This window comes from Topomyia yanbarensis, chromosome 2 (genome assembly GCF_030247195.1).
Source record: "Topomyia yanbarensis strain Yona2022 chromosome 2, ASM3024719v1, whole genome shotgun sequence".
Lineage (NCBI taxonomy): Eukaryota > Metazoa > Arthropoda > Insecta > Diptera > Culicidae > Topomyia > Topomyia yanbarensis.
Genome location: NC_080671.1, coordinates 209,940,194 through 209,958,109, shown reverse-complemented (window position 1 = coordinate 209,958,109; position 17,916 = coordinate 209,940,194). Strand labels below are relative to the sequence as shown.

Here is a 17,916-nt window from a genome sequence, read left to right as displayed (position 1 = left end):
TTCTGAAAAGATCGTAATAAAACAAAATAATTTGGTTGTTAAAAAAAAAATTTAAAATATCTCGAGAACTATTACATTTCAGAAAAAAATTATTATAAGAGTTTTGATTTAAAATGGCGTTCAGAATCATATTCAAAAATAAAATTCTACTTTTGACTGCAAATAGTATGAATTATGAAAATTTGTCAAAAGTTGTTGCTAGGAAAACTTTTTTATTTAAAGCTTCTCCATGATCCAAATACACTGAAAAAGCTTCTTTTATGTCTGTAAAACGATAAACATGAGACTTTTAACAATTTATGATGGGGTAACGCGAATAACTTTTAAAAAGGAAATAATTACATGAATTAATTATTCTTGTTGGAGCAAAATTCCAAATATCTCGAAAACTATCGCCTTTTGGAAGATATTTGTTAAATGCATTTGCATTTTTTTTCAAATGATACTTTGAATTATATTCTGTAATAAAATTACAGTTTTGTATGTTAATTAGTATGTAATTTTTATACAAGTATAAAGTTATCGTTAGAAAAACTTTTTTTCTGATAATTTCTCCATCATGAAATTACATTCAAATTATTTATTTTCTCCTTAAGTTTTTGTTGACAATATATAAAAAAATAGAAAAAATGGTTTTTTTTTGCGATTTGAATTTTTATAAGTTTTGTTTTTGTGAAAAATGACACAACATTCTTTTCAGTGTATATTTTTTTCGTGTAGAAGTATTCATTTCTTGTAACTTGTTCTCAGATAGTTTTACTGTATAGAATAGTGTAACCGATCAAAAAAATTGAAATTATTGCACGTAGAAACGTCTACGCCCTTTTGAAAAATTGCCCTTATATTAGAATACTGCAATTACCAGAGAAAATCATGGAGATTCAAAAACCGAACATAAATTGCTGCAAACCAAAGGGGTGATGTCAGAGTGAAAGCCGAGCGGACTGCTTTTACTCTGACAGGCTCCATTTGATTTGCTGCAAGCAAGTTTCTCGCATATCAGAACTCGTTCCAGCTCAGCTTCTCGCTACCACACGGTACACTGCACGGACTGAGAATGTCATCTTATTGGTTCGAGAGTCACTGTACGAATAAATTTAGAAAAATATTGTATGATGAATTATGATAATGATAAGAAAGTGTTTGGAGCTGCGCACACGGTGTTGACATAGCGTCAAAATTAAAGAAACACATAAAAATCGCTGTAAATTTTGTTAGGAAGAGGACGAAACATTTTAATCTATATTCTTTTTTGTAGGCTGTCATCAATTCCACAATAACGCCCAATATGACCTTCACACAGACATCACAGAAATTTGGCCAATGGAGTGATGTGCGAGCCAATACAGTGTATGGTTTAGGATTCGCCTCCGAGGCGGAGCTTGGCAAGGTAAAATATCTAATTCTAAAGTTATGCTTGTGTATTTTTTTATGAATAACAAAACGGTGCAATAATGAACATGTATATGGTGCCTAGGACATTCAAGTCTTTGATGCCACTGTACTTGAAAATGTTTTAATTTAACGATTCGAATTCGCTTCATACATCAGGCAGTTCGTTAAATGTGTTTTAGAATTTTCTATTTCACTTGGTGCTACACATGCAATGTCCGATAAAATATAATGATTACACCCATGTTTGAATGATTACCACCGACGCACTGCCAAAAATGGAAACGTTATTAGTATTCTGTCGTTATGTGCCTAATTGTCCTATGTTTCAAAACTGACAACTGCCAAACATGCGATTGAAGATGTAATTTATAATAGCAATCTGCAGAGAACTGGAGCAATAAATAAAGCTTTATTGTCTGAGATTACGTTCAAAACCAACATTACCGGTGTAAACAGTCCAGTTTTTAATAAAAAAATTCAATTAACGTGAGTTTTTACGAGAAATCAGATAGGAACCGGAAAATCCTACGCATATCAGTCCCATCACGATCTATGCAAATGATGTTTATTATTCCTTTTGTTTACAAAAGTGCACGTCAAGACCTTTCAGGAGATTTCTGGCTACATCAAAATTGGAAGTAGACGCGTTCGCCATGTAATAAGTACAGCAACTATTCGGTAACTGAACTAAGACGGCACCCCAGTTAGCGAATGCTCGCTAACTGGGCTGATCTGTCAAATGCTAAAAATCGCCGAGGGCGATTTCGATGTTAAAGAATAATCGGATGTTTATGTTATGGTTTCGAAGTCGATTAAATAATAGTCTACTGAATAATATCGATAAATACCATTCAATGTTTGCTCAGTGAGGAGGTGAACAAATCGGCGACTTGCTAATTTACGACAATCTAATCTGCCGCTAGAAGCATAATTGTCCCATGTGTATAGGGATTCCCATAGCACATGGGACAGTTATGCTTCTAGCGGCAGTAATTCCTAACAAGCAAAGGCTAATATTTCACTTTATTGGTTGATAAAATTTAAATTAATATTATTGTTATTCATTTGTCAACATTCGCTTGCACCTGGCTATTTTTGACACCAAAATGTCACATTAAGTTTAACGTATATGTTTTGAGGTTTATCTGCTTTTTAACTAGGCTGCAGCCCAGTTACCGAACGCCCAGTCAAAAAGCCCTGACCCTTTTTTATATTAACAATTTTTTTCAGTTCCCAGAATCTAGCATAATGTATTTTCTAATTAGGCGCTGCGTAATTATATTTTATTATATACTTTTTTTTTGCTTTATTGTTAGTTGATAGTATGCACACTAATACGTAGAATTTCAACAATGGGCCAAACAGACTTAGTATTTTTTACGAAGTCTTCGAACAAACTTTGGTATGATTTAGGCGTGTTTTCTGAAAATATGCCTGAAAAAGAATTGTTTGATGAAAAAAGTGAAAATGTTCAAAAAGTAACATGGGACAATTATGCGTAGAACGGCAGTATAATGTTTCTAGAAAAAGTTTCCTTACGTCGTTTTTATGCTGAACACATAGTCGTGCGCAACTAAATAAATAAATATTTCAGTTCATCGAAAAATTTCAAGAAGTTAAAGAAGCTACAAAGAATGCGCTTAATAAATCATCAGCTAATGGCAATTCAGCTGTCACATCTGCAAACGCTTCTCCTGTTACTGCACGGTCGTCAATGTCGAACAGTGATAGCTTTGATCCGAATAACATTGAAGCCCCGATTACTCCTGCTAGTAACGTAACCGCAGTATGTTCACTGATCTCAGTTATATCTCGTTTCTTTCGAGCAATAATTATAGAAATCTTTCAGACTACCAAAACGGATAGCCCATCTCATCCTACGACTAACGATGCTCTCAACAATGCCAATCCGCTCAGTACAGATTTAAAGCAAATATCTATAAACTCTTCATCCAGTGATGGCATGACTACTTCAACCGCTGAGCAGCAACTGAAATATGAAAATGAACGATTAAAACTGGCTCTGGCACAAAGGCAAGTTTTTGTAAATTACTTTTCGACAGTTATTGGGATGTAATGATTTTGTTCACTTTAAACAGCTCCGCTAATGCCAAAAAGTGGGAAATAGAGTTAGCTACCCTGAAAAGTAACAACATTCGCTTGACGAGCGCTCTACAGGTACGTGAATAAAATTCTAAATTATGAATGTGTTCTTCTAATCGTTTTTAAACAATTGAACTCGTGCAATTTTAATGCACATGCAATTTCACTGTCTAATATTATCAATATCATGCGCCACTACCCCAAATAACAGTGCGCTATAAACACTGCACAGTGGTCCAGAATGTAAATTTAGCAGGAATTTTAACTAAAACTAAATAACTTTGCTTTACAATAGGTACAAATTTAAGCTTCAGGGTGTTTCTTAAAAACGTTTTTTATTTCTACAACTTTTGAAACTTTTATTTTACACTAAAGTATCCTTTGGACAACTTGAAGATTATTTTTGTACTAACCTTTTTTCGTTTCAAAGTTATGAGAACTTTTACATTACTTTTACATACATACTTTTAAGTAGCATAATATTTGATTATGGCACCTAATATTAAATACCGTTGCTGTCATATTAAATAACATGCTTTGCAGTACAGATTATTCAAAAATGACAGATACGATATTTTTGTATATCTTACAATTTAGCTAATATATAGCTTTCTAACGAACTAAGCTAGAGGTTCAGTATATTGAGACAAATTGTTCTCCTTTGAAATATCTAAAAGAATTGCTAAAGTCATCTTAGTAGAAAATCAAATCTGCAGAAGTTATGTAAATAAAACCATTTTTTAAGAAACGCCCATTTTTTTTCGTTTGAGTTTGTAGTGCGTGGAAGACGCACTAGCGGTTCTGGTCTGCGAAATTGTTCCCCAGGGAACTCAAACAAGCGATTTAGGCACCACCTCCGAAGAGGACCGCTTGTCACGTTGCATTTGCCCGGCAAGAGTCAAAACCTCAGGGCGGATTCTCGTAAAAGAACCCGAAAATATCAATGAACGATTTGGCAGACCTGGATAACCATCCAGTGACTTCGACTCGGACCGAATAGCGCTGAAAAGAAAACTAGGAGAATCCCGTCGTTCGGCCAGTCAAGAAATACCACCACTCACGTGTCTCATCACAGGTACAATTCCAAAATTCAAACTGCCCTGTTACGTTTCAGGAGTGGAAGTGGAAAGGGTTGAGGTTCCCAAGCAACCCAAGACTTCTCTCTAAGAACGGTTGGTTTCAAAATCGTCCAATGAAGGACGTTCGTTGGACCAATTTGGACAACGTCCAAATAACCGTTCAACAAACGTCCATTGTTGGACCCGTGTTGAACGATTTTGAATTTTGGTCGTCTCAGTGGGTTGGGATAAAAAAAAGAATAAGGAAACTAGAAACTACTGAAGGAACAATGTGAAACTCCTTTCAAACCGAGTCAATCATTGCGGGGGAAAACTAACTACAAAAATACACTCATTATACACATTTTACATCAATTACAAAAACAGATTTTTATTTACGGACGGTATTCATTTCGTTGCTTGACCTACTTCTCTTACTTCACTTTCCTTTCCCCCTTTACTTCTTCCTATCTAACATGTGCGGTTCTAGTTCTATCGACATTTATCGACTTAGAACGAAATCTATCCGAACGCTTCGCATGCTATAAAAACGGCCTGTGCATTAGGTTGTCCCAGAAAAAATCGATGTTCGAAAAATCATGGTGCTCAACCCTATAGTGAAAGATAAGCATATTTTAAGCGCTTTTGTAGAACAAATCAAGTTTCTAAAAAATCATCTAGAGGTTCCGCAAATGCGATTGATGAAAAATGGTAATTTTTGAGCAAAATTGTCGTATATAAATGGTTTTTACAATTTTTTCAAAGTCCAATTATTTTTAAAATATTTTTTTTTATTTTTCTGTGGACCTTAGAGAATAAATCCCATTTAAAAGCTTTTAACAAAAAGTGCTTATATTAATTATAGAACCTCTTAATCATGACCAAAAAAATATTTCTTTAGTTAATTTTGAAGAAAATCCACACAAAACGAAGATCAATATTTTTTTTTTCAATAAATCAAATGCATGCGTCAAAACGGTTGACTTTAGCAATATGGCGTCTTTGAGAAAGTTTCTTGGAGTAGAACTCCCCTTCTTTCTATTTTATCGGATTGATGATTAATCCCCCTAATAGTGAGTTACGAAATTTATTTTCTGCAATAATTCAGATAGACAAATACTTACTTCTAGCTCTAGTATTTCCATAGAGGGCCGCCTTGGGGAGATCTGATTTTTCCAGCATTTGTTGTGTTTTTCTTGCACTTTAATTTGTTAACAAAGTGGTTTGCCCGTTTAAAAGTTATCGGCATTGGAAAAAAAGCTATTTTCAATCCAAAAACGTGAATATCTCCACACATACTAGCGAAAGCACGTTTCCGTCTGCAGCAAAGTAATGCAGTTTAAAAGTCCAAACAATGTTCTAGAACATTTACATAATGGAAAAAATCTAGAAGAAAACTTATGATGAAAAAACTGTTTTTAAGGGGCCTTTTACAAATAATGTCCCATATCTCAAAAAGCTTAAAAGATAGAGAATTAAAGTCTTCAGGTAAAATGTTTGTAACGAGTTTCTCTACAACTTTGCTGAAGTAAGTATTTGTCTATCTAAATTATTGAAGAAAATAAATTTCGTAACTCACTATTAGGGGGATTAATCACCAATCCGATAAGATAGAAAGAAGGGGAGTTCTACTCCAAGAAACTTTCTCAAAGACACCATATTGCTAAAGTCAACCGTTTTGAAGCAATCTAAAAAAAACCCTTTTTTGCTCTTTGGGACCACTGTGGCATGTATTGGAAAGTACTAGGGTAATTTGGGGAGAGATGCCGCACATTTCTTAAAATCGATCCTGCTTCGAAGTAAACCATTCAATATTTGATAAAATCATTTTTATCAATTGCGACAAGTTTCGAGAATACTGTGAACTGGTTTTTTCATGAAAAAAAATTCATCAAATTTCCATGAACATTTTTAAAAAAAGGTCATTGCGGGAGAGAAGCTGCATGTGCGGGTGCACCATGGTCACAAACTGAAAAATGGTGAACAAAAGTATTTTTAGCTATCATTGATGTTTTTGAGTTCATGAAGTTTGATTACACCTATAAATCGGCCAGCACCTTTATTTTTCTTAAGGGGGTAATACCATTTCTAGAAACATTTTCTTATTCAACATTTTAAAAATATTTTATTTTTGCAACCTTGTGTAACGGTTAAGTGGGAGTAACTTAATTAAGGGTACTGTTTATTTATATGTTTGTACGAGCGATATATTGGTAGGGGTTCCTTCAACAACGTATTTATATAACTTTGGTTTGTTCTTGAAAGATTCGTTTTAAAAAGCATCAATTCGTCGAAATTTTCATTTTTATCCCAAGATTAACATCACTACAAATCAATGCGTTTACTAAAATTAGTGCCTGAAACTTCAAAGAATAAACCGAAGAAACTAATACTTAGATACATATCACTCGTTCAAATATATAGATAAATAGACTCATATTCCTATATGCCACTGTGTTAGGTCCGTTAGTTTGTGGATATACCTTATTAATAATCTATACCTGACGCAAATGATCATTTAATGACATTTCGAGGTGAAAAAAATACATTTTAGCTACGTATCCTCCGCCATCGAGTGCGGCATCTCACCCGCAATTTTAATGCGGCATCTCTCCCAATTGTATGGGAGAAATGCCGCACGACGGCATTTTCCTCTGAAATTATGGATGACCGTGCTCATGATCAGAATACCTTCTAAAAGGTCCCAGCTACTCAACCAATACATGATTTACCAAAAAAAAAAATCGAACGATTTTAAAAAACGAAATTTTAATGTGGTACTGAAAAACTTTCGGCACTCCGTGATGCAACTGGACGCACATAATCATTAATAAAAATTTTGTAAGTTGATAATAAGGATTATTTTACATCTACAGTCTTGTAATTCTTCAAAAGACAAACTCACAATATGATATTACCTTATAAAAGGGACCCTATATAAGAGATGTTATGTTATATATGTTATCGAATACATATGGCTTGATTGAAGCTTTAGAAGATTTATTTTGGCCCTTTCTGTTTTTGGCGATAGTAATAACTCGTTTTTATCAATACCATTCTTTGGGCCATCTTTGTTGAATTCTTCACATGAAGCTAAAGTTCTATAGTTCATTAATTACTGAAATATTTTCCGAGCATACTAAAGATTTCCGAGCAAACTTTGCTTAAAAGGATTCTTGATAATCCGTGCTGATTGATCTGTGCTAAAGACAAGTTGTATAGAAATATTGGAGTTAGGTTTGGATGACATAATCTGGTATCGTGGGTTGAAAATATTTAGCTCTAATCAGACATCCATGATAAAATTAATTGCGCAATGGTTAAGAACTTGAAAAAGAAAAGTACTGGGAAATTCTTGATCAGAATAAAACAGTTCGAATCTCTGTACGTTGCCCAAAATATATTCCAATATCCCGATACAACTGGATTTGCCTTTAACATAGATCAATCAGCGTGGACTGCAATGAATCGTTTCAGGCACGTCAAAGTTTGTTCGGAAATCTTAAACTGAAACTGGTACAAAAATTTACAACGAGATAAGCAATTTTCTCCATTGCGTTTGACGAAAATCGACGGGGAAATAAACTGATATTTTCGTTTTCAATATTCGTGTATTTTTCCTTCAACCTTAAATGACAATAATGATCGTACTGAAATAACAGTAGCTTTATGTGGAGAATTCTACGAGATGGCTCTAAAAATGACACGGATAGGAACGAATTATTACTGACTTCTAAAACTTAAACTTCTAAAACTTTGATCATGCCATATTTATTCGATAACATATGAAATGGTTTCAATTTGAGTGTTTTATTACAAGACTTAGCATACATTCACATTAATAAATAAATCTAATAAATCGTGAATATTACATAGGTTATAGCATGATTGGTGTTATCACCGCTTATTCGAAAAAGTTTTTGATCATGCACAATCCCATAAATCTCTCAATAACTACCTTAGAATAAGATGATAATTTCCACACATGGAATAGTTTTGCAAGATAGAGAAAAATCCTTTTTATTTGACACCCAATATGCCTACACTGGTCAAGTTACGGTTGCGAAATTGCTCAATTAAAAAAATGTAGCAAAGTCTCATGGTATGAAAGCATTCACTAAAAATGCTATATCTCAGCCCCTCGACCGAATTTTCACAACGTTTGTTCACGAAAATTTTTGTAATGAATAGTACTTTCCAATAAATGTCTTTGGTTCATTGAAAAAAAAATCATTGATCTTCATTTTGTGTGGATTTTCTTCAAAATTTTTTTCGCTATGATTAAGAGGTTCTATAATTTATATCAACACTTTTTGTAAAAAACTTTTAAATGGGATTTATTCTCTAAGGTCCACAGAAAAATAAATATTTAAAAAATAATTGGGCTTTGAAAAAATTGCGGAAACCACTTATATATGACAATTTTGCTCAAAAATTACAATTTTGCATCGCATTTGCGGAACCTCTAGATGATTTTTTAGAAACTTGATTTGTTCTACAAAAGTGCTTAAAATATGCTTATCTTTCATTATAGGGTTGAGCACCATGACTTTTCGAACATCGTTTTTTTGGGACAGCGTACTATGCATGCATTGCATAGCTATGTGAGCATGCGGTTGTACGTCATTTCCCGGAATACCATTCCCCGGAATTCCACATCCACAAAGGTATCATTTCCCGGATAAAACATTTCGCGGAATACTATTTCCCGGAAAATAAAAAATAACTTGTACCTCACCGAACAAAATTATTTTAGAAGACCCGCTATGCAGCTAATTGTGTTCTAGGAGATTTTACCCACTTTAGAACCTGAAAAGTTGTTTGAAAGTATTTTTATTTTTTTTTCATCTTGAGTGGTTATTGTGGAAAAAACAAGATAGCGACAAGATTGCAAAACTATCAGACCTTGGTGACATTTCGTAAAAATTTAAATGTGACGTTAAATCCTTAAAAAGGTACTCATGAGAATTTATACAAAGCAGCCTTTAATATTAAAGATTGAAAATAATTATAAACTAATTTCCTCCACTTTTATAAGGACCAAAAAACATATCGAATCCTGGAAAAGGAAAATGGCTGGCTAATAAAATGTTGTTTGCGTTTTAATTTAATGTCCTTGCGTGGTGGTTCTCAAAAGAAAGGACACACAGTAACCATTGGGAAGATATCTATTGAAAATATTTCTTGGTCAGTGCACTAAGAATCAACTGTGCAGTCAAAGGTTTCGATGTTTAAACGTTAATGTATGCTTCCATACTTCAACATTAAAACTTTCATTTTTCGATGGAAAAGGATAGGTTAATGTTTAAAGTAAAATATCCGTTTGCAACCCAAAAACGCAGTCAATGTTTGAAAGATGGGTTAATTATTACGTGACAATTTTTATTTGGAAGAACATATTCTGACCACTTGTCGGATTATCGGGGATGAATTTGCTAGATATTTTTACCAGTAACGTCGTATAATTTTGAACTAATGTGTTGATTAACAGTGTATTTTGCAGGGCTTCAACACCACTTGCCGCTAGTGATTTTAAAAAGAATTGTGAGAAGTTTTGATTTCGAGTGGCTCTTCTCTTCTCTGGTTTTAGCCTCTGAAGTATTACGATTATAACAGTTTTTATGGGAAATTCCAGTGTGACCTTACTAACCAACCCAAAACTTCGGAACCAAAAGTCAGAACCGAATTAAATTCAATGCAGTCAATGGGATTACTGTATCTTTCAATTGAAATCAATTTTGTAAAAACGGTCACGAATTCGCAGAGAAAAAGATGTGATATTAGGGGCCGTACACTAATTACGTAAGGCTTTTTTAGAGCTTTTCAACCTCCCCCTCCCCCCAGATAAGAGTTCGCAAGATTTTGGTGAACTCCCCCTCCCCCTATATAAGATCTTATCATGATTATCGTAATTAAAAAATCGAATTGTTAATTCATCAAATTTATTATAGCGAAAACGATATGTATAGAATTATTACAAAAAAACTCATGACAAAATTTAACTGTAATCATCTGCAGAATTTTAATTGCATGCCAATCTCGCCCAGTAGAAAGAATAACTGTTGTCAGATATTCAGTGACTCCAATTTGGTCCACATGATCTGCTTTGCTATATTCCACTTCCTTTGAGTCTATTTTCTTGTGATGTAGAATTTAAAAGAGTTTATAACCTCTTCTGGCATGAATCTATTCTGAGTTCCAGCTGTGACGCTTATCGTACGCATAGCTCCGAGTTAACCATCTTCGAATTTTCTTGAATTAAAATACAGTTCACACTCTGGAAATATTCTACATTCAAGATCTTTGACAATCGCATGTTAGAACATTTTCCAGATACCTTGCGGATTTGAATCAAATGTTTGAAAAGAACAAAGTTGGTCTAACAACACGAAGGGTATCAACACTTCTTAACTTGTAAGGCATATTGTGACTCCAGTTCTCGAACAGAAAAATGTACAACCAAGAGCCAAAAAATTACTCATATTGATTGATTTACAAGGATTATATGGTACAAATGAAAATAGTTCCCTTTCCTTTTAAAAAGAATATTTTCCTCATGGATTTAATTTTTTAAACTTGCTTTAACCCTTCCCCTCAGATAAGAATTTGTAAGATATTTTGAAACTCCCCCTCCCCCCATATGCCCTTACGTAATTAGTGTATGGCCCCTTAGCTTAGGAACTAGGCGAGTTCCTTGGGGCATCAAAAACCGTCATAGGTTGACAATGTGGTCACATATGACTTTGATTATTACATTGATTGATCATTAGTGTTTATATAAGAATTCTCTGTGTGACCGCACTCTTCAACCCGCAACTTCCATGTAGGTAGGGAAACTCGTAGAATATGGGACTGACTTGCGATTATCGGCAGTATACCTTTCATTTGAAACTTTGAATTGAAAATTTTTGTAATGAATAGTACTTTCCAATAAATGTCTTTGGTTCATTGAAAAAAAAATCATTGATCTTCATTTTGTGTGGATTTTCTTCAAAATTCACTAAAAAAATTTTTTCGCTATGATTAAGAGGTTCTATAATTTATATCAACACTTTTTGTAAAAAACTTTTAAATGGGATTTATTCGCTAAGGTCCACAGAAAAATAAATATTTAAAAAATAATTGGGCTTTGAAAAAATTGCGGAAACCACTTATATATGACAATTTTGCTCAAAAATTACAATTTTGCATCGCATTTGCGGAACCTCTAGATGATTTTTTAGAAACTTGATTTGTTCTACAAAAGTGCTTAAAATATGCTTATCTTTCATTATAGGGATGAGCACCATGACTTTTCGAACATCGTTTTTTTGGGACAGCGTACTATGCATGCATTGCATAGCTATGTGAGCATGCGGTTGTACGTCATTTCCCGGAATACCATTCCCCGGAATACCACATCCACAAAGGTATCATTTCCCGGATAAAACATTTCGCGGAATACTATTTCCCGGAAAATAAAAAATAACTTGTACCTCACCGAACAAAATTATTTTAGAAGACCCGCTATGCAGCTAATTGTGTTCTAGGAGATTTTACCCACTTTAGAACCTGAAAAGTTGTTTGAAAGTATTTTTATTTTTTTTTTCATCTTGAGTGGTTATTGTGGAAAAAACAAGATAGCGACAAGATTGCAAAACTATCAGACCTTGGTGACATTTCGTAAAAATTTAAATGTGACGTTAAATCCTTAAAAAGGTACTCATGAGAATTTATACAAAGCAGCCTTTAATATTAAAGATTGAAAATAATTATAAACTAATTTCCTCCACTTTTATAAGGACCAAAAAACATATCGAATCGTGGAAAACGGAAAATGGCTGGCTAATAAAATGTTGTTTGCGTTTTAATTTAATGTCCTTGCGTGGTGGTTCTCAAAAGAAAGGACACACAGTAACCATTGGGAAGATATCCATTGAAAATATTTCTTGGTCAGTGCACTAAGAATCAACTGTGCAGTCAAAGGTTTCGATGTTTAAACGTTAATGTATGCTTCCATACTTCAACATTAAAACTTTCATTTTTCGATGGAAAAGGATAGGTTAATGTTTAAAGTAAAATATCCGTTTGCAACCCAAAAACGCAGTCAATGTTTGAAAGATGGGTTAATTATTACGTGACAATTTTTATTTGGAAGAACATATTCTGACCACTTGTCGGATTATCGGGGATGAATTTGCTAGATATTTTTACCAGTAACGTCGTATAATTTTGAACTAATGTGTTGATTAACAGTGTATTTTGCAGGGCTTCAACACCACTTGCCGCTAGTGATTTTAAAAAGAATTGTGAGAAGTTTTGATTTCGAGTGGCTCTTCTCTTCTCTGGTTTTAGCCTCTGAAGTATTACGATTATAACAGTTTTTATGGGAAATTCCAGTGTGACCTTACTAACCAACCCAAAACTTCGGAACCAAAAGTCAGAACCGAATTAAATTCAATGCAGTCAATGGGATTACTGTATCTTTCAATTGAAATCAATTTTGTAAAAACGGTCACGAATTCGCAGAGAAAAAGATGTGATATTAGGGGCCGTACACTAATTACGTAAGGCTTTTTTAGAGCTTTTCAACCTCCCCCTCCCCCCAGATAAGAGTTCGCAAGATTTTGGTGAACTCCCCCTCCCCCTATATAAGATCTTATCATGATTATCGTAATTAAAAAATCGAATTGTTAATTCATCAAATTTATTATAGCGAAAACGATATGTATAGAATTATTACAAAAAAACTCATGACAAAATTTAACTGTAATCATCTGCAGAATTTTAATTGCATGCCAATCTCGCCCAGTAGAAAGAATAACTGTTGTCAGATATTCAGTGACTCCAATTTGGTCCACATGATCTGCTTTGCTATATTCCACTTCCTTTGAGTCTATTTTCTTGTGATGTAGAATTTAAAAGAGTTTATAACCTCTTCTGGCATGAATCTATTCTGAGTTCCAGCTGTGACGCTTATCGTACGCATAGCTCCGAGTTAACCATCTTCGAATTTTCTTGAATTAAAATACAGTTCACACTCTGGAAATATTCTACATTCAAGATCTTTGACAATCGCATGTTAGAACATTTTCCAGATACCTTGCGGATTTGAATCAAATGTTTGAAAAGAACAAAGTTGGTCTAACAACACGAAGGGTATCAACACTTCTTAACTTGTAAGGCATATTGTGACTCCAGTTCTCGAACAGAAAAATGTACAACCAAGAGCCAAAAAATTACTCATATTGATTGATTTACAAGGATTATATGGTACAAATGAAAATAGTTCTCTTTCCTTTTAAAAAGAATATTTTCCTCATGGATTTAATTTTTTAAACTTGCTTTAACCCTTCCCCTCAGATAAGAATTTGTAAGATATTTTGAAACTCCCCCTCCCCCCATATGCCCTTACGTAATTAGTGTATGGCCCCTTAGCTTAGGAACTAGGCGAGTTCCCTGGGGCATCAAAAACCGTCATAGGTTGACAATGTGGTCACATATGACTTTGATTATTACATTGATTGATCATTAGTGTTTATATAAGAATTCTCTGTGTGACCTCACTCTTCAACCCGCAACTTCCATGTAGGTAGGGAAACTCGTAGAATATGGGACTGACTTGCGATTATCGGCAGTATACCTTTCATTTGAAACTGTGCTTGTGTAAATCGGTTCAGTCATCTCTAGAAAAATTGAGTTTAAATGACACATGACACACACATAAATACGCAAACAGTCATTTTCTGATCTCGACGAACTCAATAGAATGGTATGGTATACATCTCAGCCCTCGGTTAAAAAGTCGGTTTTGGTATTTTCAATACGACGCACTCAAACCTGCTAGTGCTTGCCCCTCGGATGCAGTTTTTTAAAATAAAATGGATCTATTTTTAATAAAACGGGTTAAAGTAAAACAGTGGTAACGAATCTGTGTGAATTTGCCTCGTTAGTGACAAGTTACATTTTAAGAGGATATCAGGTAGATTGCATCTATACCGATATGAGCAAGGCGTTTGATGCTGTTGGAATCGATAGAGTGCTGAAAGTGGCATCTGACTTTGGAATTCACGGCCCACTGTTCAATTGGCTGACATCGTACTTGATGAGTAGAATTCAATTTGTCAAAGTACATAACATTGCATCCAAAACGTTTACTGTTGACTCTGGCGTGGGGGAGTCATTTGGGCCCACTTTTATTTATTACTAGCTAATACCCATCGCGCGTTGCTGCGACTTTCAACGAAGTAGTAGAAAACACAATTTGTTCTGAAGCGCCATCTGGCGGGCAGATAATCCACAAACAATAGCACACAAACACGCTCCATAAAAAATGCCTACTATGTATAAATTTTTACGGCAATCGGTTAAGCCGTTTGGGAGTCCATAAATCATATACATACAAACATTGACTTTTATATATATAGATAGATAGATAGATAGATATAGATTTGTAATATTATTTGTAATGGTTATGACCAGATTGCCACAACTCATCACGAACGCCATTATTTTAATCTACGCACCCGAGCAAACGAAAAGCCCATAATACACCCATGCTCATGGGGTTTGACATGGGTGTTTGAAATGGGTTCAACCCATGAAAACACCATCACCATGGTCCGGTAGATCCCATACAAAATACCATATGTTGGTGTATTTATGGGTTATCGAGACCATTTTATGGTGTCTTGATGGTTGTGAATTTTGGCACGGACCATGTTTAAGGTCTTTTCAAGGGGCTATGTGGTGTTTGAACCCATGAGTATTTGCTCGGGCAGACGACGTAAAAATTTTCTATCCTATTAAAACTATTGCGGATTGTCAAATCCTGCAACAAGATTTGGCTAATTTCGGAACCTTTTGCGAAGAGAGCGGATTGTGCGTCAATCCTGGCAAGTGCTCAGTAATGACATTTTCTAGGAAAATCAGTCCTGTATTTTTTGTATACCAATACCTGAATACTACAATTCTCGTGTTGATACCGTTAAGGACTTGGGAAAAACCTTCGATCGCTCGCTTTCTTTCAACACACACATCGATCAAGTTGTAAAGGACTGCCTGCAACTGTTCGCTTTAGTCAGGCGCTTCGGGCGTGAACTGGACGACCCTCACGCTATTCTGTCTATATATATTGGACTAGTAAGGTCGAAACTTGACTTCGCAAGCGTAGTTTTTTTACAATGGAGAAGACCTTTACGTCTTAGCCCAGTACACGTGCTATTGGTAGGTGTCCAAGCTACCACACGAGGTGTACTGGGGGACGTGTCGGGCTCGAATGGTGACGCTGCCATTAATACTGACTAAACTCCATTGGGCTCCGCCATCGTTCCTCCCAGGAACTACCTCTCGGTATTACTTCTGGGGGGATGGCTATACTTAATGTACTCATTCACTCTAACTCACGCGTTCATACGTCCTGTATGAGGCTTACTTGGGTGCTCTCTCTATCGCACCTTGTTTACTCTCAAACACTCCACATGAGGCTGACTTTTGAGCTCACCTTTTTCGTTCATTGCGAGGCTGACTTGTGTGCTCACCTTACTCATTCCTTGCTAGGCTTACTTTTGTGCTCGCCTCACCTATACCATGTGAGGCTGACTTGGGTGCTCACCCTATCACCTGATTCACTCTCGATCGTGCCACTCTATTATACCTCTGTCACTCCCCCTGGCATCCCATGTGGGACATTTTTCTTGGGCCCCACTTCTGACATACCATGCGAGGCTGACTTGTGTGCTCACCTTTTTCATTCCTTGCTAGGCTGACTTTTGTGCTAGCCTCTACCATACCATGTGAGGCTGACTTTTGTGCTCACCCTTAACATGCCGTGTGAGACTGACTTGGATGCTCACCCTTTCACTCCTCTGCCACGCCATGAGGCATCGATAGCTAAGTTCCAACATACTACGCTACGACCCTCCCATCTTGGCATGAGGCAGTCCACTTATATGCCTATACACTCACTCTTCTGTCTTGCTTCGGGGTGGCTGGGTTTACCCCTTACGCGGTTGCCAGTCGCTGCGCCAAACCTACCTCAGCATGAACAGCCCAAGTAGCACGCTTTGTTACTGTATAGTATTTGTAACTCTCTTGGTAACAACTATGTTATGGAAAAAGCGCACTTTGTTTGTATGTTGTGCAACATGTTCCTAATTGCAGCAAAATAATGAAAACGTCTGCTGCTCGGTTCGCCAGATTACCTGTAGCCTGCAGGCAATCTGGGTGGTAGCACCCGAGACTGCGTTCCACTTCTCCACCGATTGACACATCCGCTGAATAAGGGTATCAGGGGTTGTGTCCCAGCCACAGACGTCAAGCATTGCTCTTCTTTCGACGTCGAACCGAGGACATACGAACAGTATGTGTTCGGCAGTTTCGTCTACACCTGGGCAGTCTGGGCAGGCTGGGACCTCCGCGTGCCCGAACCTGTGGAGGTACTGTCGGAAACAGCCATGGCCTGACAGGAATTGTGTCAGGTGGAAGTGAACTTCCCCATGGGGTCTTCCCACCCAGCTCGATATGCTAAGTATCAGACGGTGGGTCCACCTACCTTTCGAGGAGTTGTTCCACTCACGCTGCCATCTGCCGACCGAGGTCACCTTGGTGAACTCGCGGGCTCCTCTATTTCCACGTAGCTCGAAACACTCCTCATCTTCCCGAATGACCAGCCCGACTGGCATCATGCTCGCTATCACGCAGGAAGCATCGTGTGATACCGTGCGGTAGGCAGATACCACTCTGAGGCACATCACGCGGTAGGTGCTCTCCAGTTTCTGTAGGTAACTGGTTACCCTCTGTGCTCTTGACCATGACGGGCCGCCGTACCTGAGGATAGATAAGGCAACGCATGCCAGTAACCTACGTCTACTGGCTCACACCTTTGAGCTGTTGGACATCATCCTCGATAGGGCCGCAACAGCAGTCGACGCTCTCTTGCATGTATAGTCGACATGGCTGCCGAAGGTCAACTTGTCGTCTATAATGACGCCGAGAGACTTCAGACTTTGCTGTGAAGTGATCGCGACTTCTCTCACATGGATAACTGCATGTTGTGCCGACTTGCGGTTGTTGACGACAACTACCTCCGTCTTATGATGAGCGAGCTCCAGGCCTCTCGCGCACATCCATTCCTCCACCGTGTTGACCGCGTGTTCTGCGGTTAGTTCTACCTCAGGGATTGACTCCCCGTAGACCTCCAAGGTTACGTCGTCGGCAAAGCCTACGATCTTGACCCCAGGAGGGAACTTCAGTCTCAGAACCCCGTCATACATGAGGTTCCATAGCACCGGGCCTAGGATCGAGCCCTGCGGGACTCCGGCGGTAATCGGAACCCTTTTCTGACCAGCATCGGTCTCGTATAGCAGTACGCGGTTCTGGA

General features: G+C 36.7%; 1 protein-coding gene across 6 annotated transcripts in view; it reads left to right on the top strand.

Moving 5' to 3' along the window:
* Positions 1-17,916, top strand: part of LOC131682817 (homer protein homolog 2) — a 345,497-nt gene that overhangs the window by 160,388 nt on the left and 167,193 nt on the right. For 5 of the 6 annotated variants that reach the window (XR_009304162.1, XR_009304161.1, XM_058964579.1 and 2 more), the window contains 4 exons: positions 1,259-1,390; positions 2,990-3,181; positions 3,245-3,429; positions 3,495-3,573. Coding sequence is in view for 4 of the 6 variants with exons in the window: in XM_058964578.1 (XP_058820561.1) it covers positions 1,259-1,390; positions 2,990-3,181; positions 3,245-3,429; positions 3,495-3,573 (588 nt within the window). In the remaining 2 variants the exon portion in view is untranslated. Of the gene's footprint in view, positions 1-1,258; positions 1,391-2,989; positions 3,182-3,244; positions 3,430-3,494; positions 3,574-9,090; positions 9,113-17,916 lie in introns of those variants that run through there. The other variant, XM_058964581.1, reaches the window with a different exon arrangement.